This window comes from Hippopotamus amphibius, chromosome 8 (genome assembly GCF_030028045.1).
Source record: "Hippopotamus amphibius kiboko isolate mHipAmp2 chromosome 8, mHipAmp2.hap2, whole genome shotgun sequence".
NCBI classification, from domain to species: domain Eukaryota; kingdom Metazoa; phylum Chordata; class Mammalia; order Artiodactyla; family Hippopotamidae; genus Hippopotamus; species Hippopotamus amphibius.
This window is the reverse complement of record NC_080193.1, coordinates 133308429-133321159: the sequence shown is the minus strand read 5'-3', so window position 1 is coordinate 133321159 and position 12731 is coordinate 133308429. Positions and strand designations below refer to the sequence as shown.

General features: G+C 37.9%; 1 protein-coding gene across 5 annotated transcripts in view; it reads left to right on the top strand.

Annotated features, from left to right (window-relative positions):
* The window catches only part of CYTIP (cytohesin 1 interacting protein), a 71321-nt gene that overhangs the window by 39902 nt on the left and 18688 nt on the right, over positions 1 to 12731 (top strand). For all 5 annotated transcript variants that reach the window (XM_057743808.1, XM_057743806.1, XM_057743809.1 and 2 more), the window contains 4 exons: positions 4531 to 4580; positions 4816 to 4870; positions 8240 to 8342; positions 8556 to 8649. In XM_057743808.1, coding sequence (XP_057599791.1) covers positions 4531 to 4580; positions 4816 to 4870; positions 8240 to 8342; positions 8556 to 8649 — 302 coding nt within the window. The remainder of the gene's footprint in view (positions 1 to 4530; positions 4581 to 4815; positions 4871 to 8239; positions 8343 to 8555; positions 8650 to 12731) is intronic.

Sequence of the window (12731 nt, the reverse complement as noted above, 5' to 3'; positions counted from 1 at the left end):
ACCGCTTTTTAGAGAATAACCACCCATTTGGCATCGACTGAATTGCAGGCAACAAGATCCCTATTAGGCAATCCCACAAGCAGGTGTTTCTCTGCCTACTGTTATTTTCAACCCTTTCAGGACTGACATCAACAATTCATACTTCTTGTTATCGTTGGCTTTGGTTTTTGCAAAGCTGTATCTGGTTAGCCCGTAGTTTCGAATTAATCTTCAGGATCATTTGGGTGTTTACACTCAACATTATTTAAAAACAGATTTCTGGGTGTTTATATTATCTCAATACCTGTATTTGTAGGTGGTGACACACTCCCAGTATGGCTCCTACTTCTGAATATAGTTTTAGGGAAAAAAAATCCCTATGTGGAAAATGCTGTAGGAAGGAGACAGGACAAAGTACGTTTATCTTAATGAATGTTGTGATGCTAAAGGAGTAGCCATTGGACCTTACACCCACTCTCCCAATGGTAGTAGGTTGCCCTTGGAAAGTATTGGGTTGGCCAAAAAGTTTGTTCAAGTTTTTCCATACTATCTTACAGAAAAACCCGAACGAATTTTTTTGCCAACCCAATAGTTTTCACCGAATGCTATAGGGAAAAACTAACAGAGGAGAAAACTGAATGTGCGTTGGTGGGACCACAGACTGACTTTTTTTGCCTGGTTTTCTTTTGGTTATCGACTAATTACTAAACAGACAACTTGTGGAAGGGTGATTTCACTTATAAGTTCAGATACAGAATATTGCGCTAGACCCTGTACTGTGTGTATTTCTGGGATGGGTTCTGCCATTTAGGAGCTTTTACATTTTTTCTGGCCACATACTCATCTGTCATCAGAACTCCCAAGTGTTGCTGATGACAAGACATTTTAATCATTTAATGAATACTTTTAGTAGAAAACTGTTAATTTCACTGTAAAAGAATTTGGAAAGGATTCTCTAACCCATATTGTGATACGCTTAGAGACAGTATCCAAAAATTTTTCGTGAAAAAGAGGTTCATGAGCCCACAATGAGACTTTCCTGAGAAGCTGCAACATTCTATTTGGGTTCCTTAAGGGTGCTTAAAGTTAAAAAATTGAGTTCAGCTCCCTTATTTTGCTGATCTTTGAGTATTTCTGTGGAGCCCTGCTATCCTAAGACTCCTGACTTAAAAGGGGAAAAGAACAGCTGTATTCATGGAGGAATTGGGGAGAATGAGGCAGGGGACTAGAAGGGGAGCAGAGCACATAATTTTGGGACTTTCAAAACAAACAACAAAAACAAAAATACCTCACCTGTGAATAGGTATCCTCCCCTTCCCCCACCCTCAGCACTTTCAGGAAATGAGTACACAGTGAGGACAGGAAGTAACAGGCTGTTACTTAGCAGCAGAAGTGGCCACAAGTATTGAACTACAAGCTCCTCTGTGGGGCTGGCTATCTGGCTCTGCAGCAGAATTATTCCTGTTTTTGGCAAACTGACAGCTCAAGTATTTGGTCTTGGTTTCCCACTAAAGAGGGACATTGTGAATCATCGCATAGCAGCAAAAATTACATTTTTAACATTTCTGTCTAATCTTTTAAGTCATCTGACTAAAAACAAAAGAGACAGGATCCTCTGCCCACCCCCAGGCATCTGTCTGTTAGAGGCCAGCAAGGGGTTAAGGAGCTCTGTGTACTCAGCAGACGTCATTGAATGTGTAGTTTGCAGCTCTGCCAAATTGCTAAACCTAGATTTCTCATATTAGATAATGTGTAATAAAAGACAGCTGTTGCCAGCATATGCTGTTCATTACACACCAGTTCCTCATTCATGAGTTTGGGTGTCATCCCCACAGCCCTGAGAAAAGGCTCAGGCTGGGAGGGCGCTCAGGGGAGCAGAGACTCCACTGGTCAGATTCTAGAAGAGGGCTGCTCACTCCAGGGAAAGGGCTGCGGGGAAAACGTCTTCTAAAGTGCAAGACCTTTGATGAGACCTCAGACATACTTCTTGTCACTTACGCAGATAGTTTGGTTGAACCTTGAGAACATTCCTTTCCACATCGCCTGAGTCTGACAGCCCAGATCAAAAACAAGTAGGCAGTGTGTCAAGATGTGGCACGTGTCAGAGAATTTGATGGTGCCTAATTTATTTAAATTGTTTTTTATTTAAACGTTACGTGCCTATGACAGTCTCATTGCTGATCCAGAGTGGAACTAATTTATAACGTGATTTAGTCTGATTTTTTCTTTGTGTCACTGATGACCCGGATCAGTCAGTCCACAAGAACTGAGTATCTGCTCCACATCTCATGTTGTGCTAGGCAGATATTTCCATTTTAATCTAGTCAATTAGCTATATAGAGAGGTTAGCCCACGAGAGGTGGGGAAATTTCCTTCTCTACAGAGGTCTGGGATTTGTCTTGTGGACTTAATTTTATATTTGAGTCCATCTAGAATAATTTTTGATTTAGAAGACAGGTTAATGGTGGATGAGATGAAATCTTGAGGTTCGCACCAATGCTATGATTATTTGCTTAGCAAAAGGGTATTTAACATTGATAAGGAAAGGCTCAAGATTTTAAGGATTCATTAATTCTTACCGCCATTCATTCATTTAGCAGTTGTGCATTAAGGCATTACTGACTTACTTTGTTTTCTGTTAGTCCTTTTTCTATGGTTCTTGCTGTGTGGGGATACATCCTTGTTTGTTTTCTTTCATTTTAAATTTTATTTTATATTTTTAAATGTCTACCTTTGAGCTTTTCCTATGAATATTTAACTTAATGAAGGACAGAGTTGAGACTTTTACTTTGGCTCTCCCACCACCACTTAATTGCTTGTATTGTTTGGTGTCTGGTAGTTGACTTCTGTTTGTCCGTTTAGGTGTTTTTACAGTTCCACTCTATTCCAGACCCTGTGCTGGGCGTTGGGGTAGAAAGTAAAACAAATACACTCCCCAAGAGGCCCAAAGGATACAGGTAATTATGAACAGAAGTGAGGTATTTAATCCAATCTGCCCTTCATATAAATACATATATGTGCCTCCACATATATGAACAGGTGTGTAATCAGATGAATATTGACAGTAAGAGTAATATTTTAAAATACAAACCCTAGTTATGATTTATAGATAGCATGATTAGATATGACCCCCACCTAAGTACTTTACAATCTGAAATAAGGATAAAAGTCAAGCAAATGAAAATAATGAAAATAGATTAAGAAAATGTGAATGCAATATAACGGAGAGATTGAGAATGCTTGGGCATATCAAGTGTATTGCTCTCTTCCACGAGAAGGCAGCCCACTGCATAGCTGAATGGTCCCTACCCTTGTTAATGGTTTGTCAGGAAGAGATCAGACATTAACTCTTCATTACATTAAAGTTACTGACCACTGGCCAAATTCTGAACACTGAGCCATTCCAGAAAATTTGCGAGAATGCTGGCATTTTGTACTTGGCAAGTCAAATTCTTTACAGTGATGTAAGCGTCTCCTCTAACAAATGCCTTAATGAAGACTTAATTTGTGCATTAATTTCTTCTACGTGTTTTTCTCCTTCTGGCTTTCATCCTCTATTTTACTTTTACTTGTTTGGACTCCTGCATTGATCTCCTGTTATTTTCTGTAGTCACTGATATATAAGAAGCATAGTAGGTTGCCAGTTAAATAAACACCATGGGCTAACTAGTAGCATAAGCTTATGTTTTGGAGCTCTGGACCAATACTTGAGAAAGAACTAATTAACACTTTTTAATTCCTAAGCAAATAAACAAAACAAAATACACAAGAACTCACTATAATTACCTTAAAAACAAGATGCCACCTTTCATTAACTTTTTCTTTATTTATAATGGTAGACTGTGTCCTGGAAGCTTATGTTTATATGATCTTTTCCCAAAACGTGCAGAGGAGTAAGGGTGATGTTATTTACACCATTTACACCATTCTGAGGTTCCTTTCTTTCCTTGGCTGGAAATCTCACTGTACTCTTTTAAAACTATTGCAAAAATAAATCATAAAAGGAATTACGGTTTTGAGTCCCTGGCTTTACCTGAATTGTGCTTCCCGGTAGTAGTTAATTCTTTAGAGATGATTTTGTCCTGCTAAAAACAGTAACATATTGAACTATTACAATAAACGCAGTCATTTCATCAGCATCTCCCAAAACTATCAACTATTTGGGTTTTATATTCCATTCTATCGGTGTTATTTTTCTTTGGATTTCAGTGTGATTATAAATTGCTGTGGTTAACCTTTCAGAGGCTATTTTAAATACAGATTAGATACGAAGTTCTTTTTGGAAGCTTTGGAGTTTTGCCACATTACATTAACTCTTTTGCCATAGGGTATTATCAAAGCCTCTTTTAATCTTTCAAATGGAATGCCTGCACGGTCCCTTTCCCAGCTCTCCTTTGCTATTGCTAGAGAATGGAAATTACTGCCTTCCTGTAACAATTTCCCAGGAGCTGGGCCAAAGAAGGTGATAAAGAACGAAGTCCTTTGTGATTTAGAACATTTTACAGACATGTCTTAAGGACCTCTCGATAACTGTGTGCTTGTGTTTTTCAGCTTGCTCTGACGAGATCAAGTTCTTTAGGTGATTTTTCCTGGTCTCAAAGGTAAAGAAATTCATTTATTTTGGGGGTTCTCAGCAAAATATTTAGGAACACAGCTTTCCAGCCTATTGATATCACACACACACACATACACACACACACACTACAATGTACATAAATGTCAGTTATTTTTTATTGACAGTTACTTATAATGATAGGTATGTGCCAAATGTGGTTCTTTGAACTTCATGCCTAGTTTTTTTGTGTTTTTTTTGTATTTTTTTGTTTTTTTTTACAGAAAGCTTGTTACTGTGGAAAAACAAGATAATGGAACATTTGGATTTGAAATTCAGGTGGGCAGTTTTCAGATTTTCTAGACTTGTAATGAAGAAAGTGGCACTGGTAATGTCGTGATATTTTCAGAGAAAAAAATGAAGTTGGGTTTAGAGAATGATGGAGGCTGCGACTTGTTTTCAGTGTGTGGCTGTTTTTGGTAGTTTTTTCAGTGTATTAGGTACCATCAAGGAAAGAAAGCATTCAAGTGGATAAAATACCCACCCCGAGACAGACTCTGCTTCTTGTTTCTAGTTGCTTTAGTCTTCTGGTAGGTTTGAGACTGATCAGAAATTCTTGATATCAGTCAGCTCATAGAGAGTGATATACTCTTTATAATGTGCATTTTATATATTCGCATTAGTGATGTTTTGCATAATCATTTTTATACTGTACATCAAATTTTGTCTATAATTCAGTATTCAGAAATACTTGAAAGCATATATATCTGTGTATATGGACTGCATGTACTCACACATAGTTCCTGTTACATTTTGAAAATACTAAAGTTTTCATATTGGATATAATGAGAAATTTGTACTTTTTTACTTAATGACATTTTATAAGTATTATTTGAAACACTTAAGAACATTTGGCTCTATGTGCATATTGTCTCATGCTCTAGGAAAATTTTAACAGACTTTATGGGTTTCTGTTTAATAGCCTAAGAATTTAGTTTCTTATTTGCTGTCTGCTTTTTCATGGCCATGTTTGCAAAGATGGTGTTAGGTCAAACGGAGTGTAGTCTAATTAAGTGTAACAGAAGTAGTTTAAGTATTACTGTGTTCTTTTTCCATTACACTCTTGCATTTTGCATAATCATATCCTTATACTGCACATCAGTTTTTATATCTTAACTTTGGTTCTGCCTTCAGAAAACTTTGGTGACTAAATACCAGCCCCACAATTGGAAAGTCAGCTTGTTTTAAGATTAGGAACAGGAAGCTGGTATGTAAGATGCGTTTTATGAATAAAGAAACAAATGGACCTCTAGCTGCAATGAACAGGGAGAAGGCTCTAGGAGAAAAGAAGAGACCTTCTTTCTGACCTCTTCTCCTTCTGAATTTGGTGAAATCTCTAATTTTTCCATTGGATTTTAGAAGCAGAGTGCTCTCTCTTATTCCTCATTCACATGAAACACTCCCTATTCTGTTGTAGAGACACTGTATTTGTTGTGACTACTTCTTTTCAAATGAGAATTATCCCCCAAGGATGTACAGCGATTGCTACTGAACACAGGAGCAAAGACTTATCCTCACTTCTCATTTTTCTATAGACATGTTACTGCTTCCCCAGTTTTCTCCCTTATACCATAAACACTTATTCCACATGAAGCAAGAATAAAAACTATCATTAGTAGACAGCAGGCTATAGCACCTTGAACCTTTGTGGATTCATGTGAGTTAATGGACTGCAGCATGTCTGTGTTATCTTAGTGATTCAGTGAACCGCTCCTCTGCAAATTCCCTTATGGTGTATGCTTTCCATTCCCAGCTGTATGCCATAACCTATTCTCTAGGACTCATAGGGTTTGTAGTAGTCATCAAATAGGGGACATGCTCTGGGAACATTTTGAAGATAGAACCTCATGTACACTTACTGTGCCCCGATCTTTAGCACGTATTTAGGTCCTGGTCTACCAGGTGTGGGGCATGCTGGGAGAGAACAAGCCCACCTCCTCCGGTTTCCGTGGGCGCTGTTTTTTTTTTGCTGTTACGGAGAGTAATATAGCATGACAGGAACACAGACCTTAGATTCATGTACACCTGAGTTCATGTTCTTTCAGTGCTGCCTTAGCAGGTTCTTAGATGCTTCAAATGAAGTAACACATAAAGTACTTAGTAATGTGCCTGGTTCCAGTAAATCAGCAAATGACAAGTGTTAGAATGAAAGCTATAGGGCATGAAAAAGGCAATGTACTTTTGTGTCTCTAGGAAATGATTGAGCTAGAAGACTGGATAAAAGAGAGAAACATCCAACTAATTATTTCTTTCCAAAACTTTGGGACCTCTGCCTTTCCTTCTCTGTCTCTAATCCACAAATTTTACACCTGTTGCAAACATATACACAGGTACAGGCTACATCAATTAACGTTTCCCCTTCACTGTACTCACCTTGCTCCTTGGACATGGAGGGTAGATTCCCACCGCTAATGAGAATAATTATAACAGTGGTTTCCCAAAAGAGGGTCTGTTATAGCTTTGGCTCATGCACTGCATGAACCAGACATCCCTTCCATCTCTGGAAGGGCGGGGGCTGTGGCAAGATGACTCGCCGGCAGAAAAGCTGTCAAAGGGATCTCTGACGTAGATGGAAAATAGATTACATGATCTCTAAAAGTCCCCTCTATCTTTAACATAAGGGGATTCTAAATGCCTTTCAGAGTGAATAGAAATCCCTTAGAGGTTAACAAAGTCAAGTTTCTAGAAGTTGCTTGCATGGACTGACTTCTGGTTCTGCTGGTTCTGGAGCCCATATGTCTATAAAATGAAAAGGAATGAATGAACATCAGACATTAATTTCTCCACATGGAAGCAGTACTGTAATGTGGTTTAATTTATGGAAGCAGATGTTTAGAAGACTTACTCAAAGCAGAATGCTGATTTTGATTCTAAATGGAACTAAACCTTATAACTTAAGTATGTGAGAAAGAAAAATATAGGTCATTGGGCCACTCTATTCACCAAACATTTGTGCTGTGTTCTTGGTACAAAATAAAAACAAAACCAAAACCAAGCTGTTCATGCCAAATTGAGTCAAGAAGCGAAGCATAACTTTTTCTCATTTCGTCGAGTGGCTGATGAACTGGTGTTCATCAGGGTGGGTGTACCAGCGAGCACTCAGGAATGAAGGTAACTGAGTCAATCATAGTACTTTTGAGTTAATGCAGGGCAGATTGTCATTATTTGCAGAACTCTGATTTAAAATAACTATCGTTGGCATATCTCCCTTGCTGGATGCATACTGTTTCATATGCTCCTGTAATGAGTACTTTAGCTTGAGAGAACCACAAAGAGATTTTTTTCTCTGCTCTTGGCCACTGTTGTTTTATCCCGTTGGGAAAAGAGAAACTTAATTTTTCCTGTTAAATATGCAATAATGATAGCATCAGGTGGTCTCTTAGGCTTGAAAGTCTTAAAATCTTAAGCCAGTCTTATCCTACTTTCTTTCTTAAGCCAGATGTGATTTTTAAGAATGGAGTCGGCTACAGAGTGTGTGGGAGAAGTGTAAGATTGGTACTTAGATTCAGTTTATATTCAGAAAAACTTCACAAATTGTTCTTTGCACTTACCTATTATGCTGCTTAAGGTAATTGATACCACTTAATTTTTTTTGACAAAAGATGTTGAGTTTTTTGAATGGTAATTATGTATACTTTAATTTTACAGACTTACAGGCTCCCAAACCAGAACACCTGCTCCTCCAACATGTGCACCCTGATCTGCAAAATCCAGGAGGATAGCCCCGCACACTGTGCTGGCCTGCAGGCGGGTAGGTTGAAACTATACTCTTGTTTGGAATTATTTGAACAGCAAGAAAAAGAACTTTTTTGATAGTGAAGGTCAGGACGTGATTGTTGCTTTGAATTTCCTTAGCTCCTTTATGTTGCCAAGGTTTGGGGCTTGCTTGTTTTGTTTCAATTGCTGGTGAGGAAAGATTATTTAACCAACCGTTTTAACACTCATTTTTCTTGGCATCTCCCAGGTGATGTCCTTGCAAATATCAATGGTGTGAGCACAGAAGGCTTTACCCACAAACAAGTCGTTGACCTGATCAGATCCTCAGGAAACCTGCTAACGTAACTATCTGGCTGCTTCCCGTGGGGCTTCAAAAATGTTATGGTCTCTCATAATGCCTGTTGAGTGAATGAATAGGCTTTTTGTTCAGGATCACAAGAAGGGAGGCAGTGCACCATAGCTTGGGCATTGGGTACAGACGTTTTTATCGTGCCTTTTGTTTCTCAAGGTTTCCTTAAACTTGAACATGTTGTCAACATCGGAAGTCAGAGGACATCAATAGTCCAAACATCTGAGTGGGAGGGATAGCATTTCTTTTTTAATTTAAAAATTTTTTTAAGATCTTTATTGGAATGTAATTGCTTTACATTCTTGTACCAGCTTTTGAGGTACACCAAAGTGAATCAGCTGTATTTATACATATATCCCCATATCCCCTCCCTCCTGCAACTCCCTCCCGCTCTCCCTCTCCTGGCTCTCTAAGGCATCACCCATCATGGTGTTGATCTCCCTTTGTTATACAGCAACTTTCCACTAGTTATCTATTTAACAGTTGGTAGTGTATATATGTCTATGCTACTCTCTCACTTCGTCCCAGCTTCCCCTTTGCCCCACGCCCCCGCAACCCCGTGTCCTCCAGTCCATTTTCTGCATCTGCATCCTTATTCTTGCCCTGTCACTGGGTTAATCAGGACCAATTTTTTTTTTTCTTTTTTTTGGATTCCATATATATGAGTTAGCATACAGTACTTGTTTTTCTCTTTCTGGCTTACTTCACTCTGTATGACAGACTCTAGGTCTATCTACCTCATTACATATAGCTCCATTTCATTCCTTTTTATGGCTAATAGTCCATTGTATATATGTGCTACATCTTCTTTATCCATTCATCTGTTGATGGGCATTTAGGTTGTTTCCATGTCCTGACTATTGTAAATAGTGCTGCAGTGAACACTATGGTACATGTTTCTTTTTGGATTATGGTTTTCTCTGGGTATATGCCCAGGAGTGGGATTACTGGATCATATGGTAGTTCTATTTTTAGTTTTTTAAGGAACCTCCATACTGTTTTCCATAGTGGCTGTACCAACTTACATTCCCACCAACAGTGCAGGAGCATTCCCTTTTCTCCACACCCTCTCCAACATTTATTGTTTCTAGATTTTTTGATGATGGCCATTCTGACCAGTGTGAGGTGATACCTCATTGTGGCTTTGACTTGCATTACTATAATGATTAGTGATGCTGAGCATCTTTTCATGTGTTTGTTGGCCATCTGTATGTCTTCTTTGGAGAAATGTCTTTATAGGTCTTCCGCCCATTAGTAGATTGGGTTATTTGCTTTTTTGGTATTAAGCTGCATGAGCTGCTTGTATATTTTGGAGATTAATCCTTTGTCCATTGCTTCATTGCAAGTATTTTCTCCCATTCTGAGGGTTGTCTTCATGTCTTGTTTATGGTTTCTTTCACTGTGCAAAAGCTTTTGTTTCATGAGGTCCCATTTGTTTATTTTCGATTTTATTTCCATGATTCTAGGAGGTGGGTCAAGAAGGATCTTGCTTTGATGTATGTCATGGAGTGTTCTGCCTATGTTTTCCTCTAGGAGTTTTATAGTGTCTGGCCTTACATTTAGGTCTTTAATCCATCTTGAGTTTATTTTTGTGTATGGTGTTAGGAAGTGTTCTAATTTCATTGTTTTACATGTTGCTATCCAATTTTCCCAGCACCACTTATTGAAGAGGCTGTCTTTTTTCCATTGTATATTCTTGCCTCCTTTGTCAAAGATAAGGCGCCCATATGTGCTTGGGTTTACCTCTGGGTTCACTATTCTGTTCCATTGATCTTCCTTTCTATTTTTGTGCCAGTACCATACTGTGTTGATCACTGTGGCCTTGTAGTATAGTTTGAAGTCGGGAAGCCTAATTCCACCAACTCCATCTTTCCTTCTCAAGATGGCTTTGGCTATTCGGGGTCTTTTGCGTTTCCATACAAATCATAGGATTTCTTGTTCTAGTTCTGTGAAAAATGCCATTGGTAATTTGATAGGGATTGCGTTGAATCTGTTAATTGCTTGGGTAGTACAGTCATTTTCACAATGTTGATTCTTCCAATCCAAGAACATGGTATATCTCTCCCTCTGTTTGTGTCGTCTTTGATTCCTTTCATCAATGTCTTATAGTTTTCTGCATACAGGTCTTTTGCCTCCTTAGGCAGGTTTATTCCTAGATATTTTATTCTTTTCCCTGCAGTGTTAAATGGGAGAGTTTCCTTATTTTCAATTTCTGCTTTTACATTGTTAGTGTATAGGAATGCAAGAGATTTCTGCACATTAATTTTATGTCCTGCTACTTTACTACATTCATCGATTAGTGCTAGCAGTTTTCTGGTAGAGTCTTTAGAGTTTTCTATGTATAATATCATGTCACCTGCAGAGAGTGACAATTTTACTTCTTTTCCAATTTGGATTCCTTTTATTTCATTTTCTTCTCTGATTGCTGTGGCTAATACTTCCAAAACTATGTTGAATAATAATGGTGAGAGTGGGCACCCTTGTCTTCTTCCTGTTCTTAGAGGGAATGCTTTCAGTTTTTCACCATTTAGAGTGATGTTGGCTTTTGGTTTCTCATAAATGGCTTTTATTATGTTGAGGTAGTTTCCTTCTATGCTCATTTTCTGGAGAGTTTTTATCATAAATAGATGTTGAATTTTGTCAAAAGCTTTTTCTGCATCTATTGAGATTATCATATGGTTTTTATCCTTCAATTTGTTGATATGATGTATCACATTGATTGATTTGCATATATTGAAGAATCCTTGCATCCCAGGGATAAACCCCACTTGATCATGGTGTATGATCTTTTTAATGTGCTGTTGCAGTCTGTTAGCTAGTATTTTGTTGAGGATTTTTGCATCTATATTCATCAGTGATATTGGTCTGTAATTTTCTTTTTTTGTGACATTTTTGCCTGGTTTTGGTATCAGGGTGATGGTGGCCTCATAGAATGAGTTTGGGAGTGTTCCTCCTTCTGCAATATTTTGGAAGAGTTTGAGAAGGTTAGGTGTTAGCTCTTCTCTAAGTGTTTGATAGAATTCACCCATGAACCCATCTGGCCCTGGGCTGTTGTTTGTTGGGAGATTTTTAATCACAGTTTCAATTTCCATACTTGTGATTGGTGTGTTCATATTTTCTATTTCTTCCTGGTTCAGTCTTGGAAGATTGTGTTTTTCTAAGAATTTATCCATTTCTTCCAGGTTATCCAATTGATTGGCATATAGTTGCTTGTAGTGGTCTCTCATGATCTCTTTTGTGTTTCTGCAGTGTTAATTGTTACTTCTTCTTTCTCATTTCTAATTCTGTTGATTTGTGTCTTCTCCCTTTTCTTCCTGATGAGTCTGGCTAATGGTTTATCAATTTTGTTTATCTTCTCAAAGAACCAGCTTTTAGTTTCATTGATCCTTGCTATTGTTTCCTTCATTTCTTTTTCATTTATTTCTTATCTGATCTTTATGATTCCTTTCCTTCTGCTCACTTTGGGGTATCTTTGTTCTTCTTTCTGTAATTGTTTTAGGTGTAAGGTTAGATTGTTTATTTGATATTTTTCTTGTTTCTTGAGGTAGGACTGTATTGCTCTAAACTTCCCTCTTAGAACTGCTTTTGCTGTGTCCCATAGGTTTTGGGTTGTTGTGTTTTCATTGTCATTTGTTTCTAAATATTTTTTGATTTCCTCTAATTTCTTTAGTGATTTCTTGGTTGTTTAAGAGTGAATTGTTTAGCCTCCATGTGTTTGTATTTTTTACAATTTTTTTCCTGTAATTGATATCTAGTCTCATGGTGTTGTGTCAGAGAAGATGCTTGATATGATTTCAATTTTCTTGAATTTACTGAGGCTTGATTTGTCACCAAAGATGTGATCTATCCTGGAGAATGTTCCGTGTGCACTTGAGAAGAAAGTGTATTCTGTCATTTTTGGATGGAACATCCTATAAATATCAATTAAGTCGAGATGGTTTAATGTGTCATTTAAAGCTTGTGTTTCCTTATTTATTTTCTGTTTGGCTGGTCTGTCCATTGATGTAAGTGGGGTGTTCAAGTCTCCTACTATTATTGTGTTCCTGTCGATGTCCCCTTTTATAGCTGTTAGCA